The following is a 432-nucleotide window of genomic DNA, read 5'->3' on the forward strand; positions in this document are numbered from 1 at the left end:
AAAAAATGACTGTTACTCATGTTCGGCGTATGTGCTGGATACGCGAGCGTCCGCTTGTGGAAGCACACAGGACCACGGACTTTTTACTCTTGGAACCTGTCGCTCTCATCACGTGGGGGCACGTGACGCAGCTGCGGACTGCGACCACACGCTCAAGCAGGTCCACGCATACCCGGCGGCCGTCTGTAGAGTCGGTACCTAGTTAGCGACCACGAGGAGCACTAGCGACTGGGGCTGGATCTTTTGCTTCAAGGACTTCTCTTATGTGGGTTACTTGCCTTTTCTTGCGAACACGAGCTATTGTTTTGTGCTATGTTCTTTGTTTTCCCTTTTTTCCCTAGATTTGTAAACTTTAAGTTGATATCTTAGATATCAACGATTATCTGTAATTTCAATAACGAGAATTCATGTTTTCATGATCATATCCATAAC

General features: G+C 46.8%; 1 protein-coding gene across 1 annotated transcript in view; it reads left to right on the forward strand.

Annotated features, from left to right (window-relative positions):
* The first annotated feature begins 5 nt into the window (after positions 1-5).
* The window catches only part of LOC119593546 (mucin-5AC-like), a 36,126-nt gene continuing 35,699 nt past the window's right edge, over positions 6-432 (forward strand). Inside the window, exon 1 of the mRNA XM_037942508.1 lies at positions 6-194. Coding sequence (XP_037798436.1) covers positions 6-194 — 189 coding nt within the window. The remainder of the gene's footprint in view (positions 195-432) is intronic.

This window comes from Penaeus monodon, chromosome 32 (assembly GCF_015228065.2).
Source record: "Penaeus monodon isolate SGIC_2016 chromosome 32, NSTDA_Pmon_1, whole genome shotgun sequence".
Taxonomy (NCBI): domain Eukaryota; kingdom Metazoa; phylum Arthropoda; class Malacostraca; order Decapoda; family Penaeidae; genus Penaeus; species Penaeus monodon.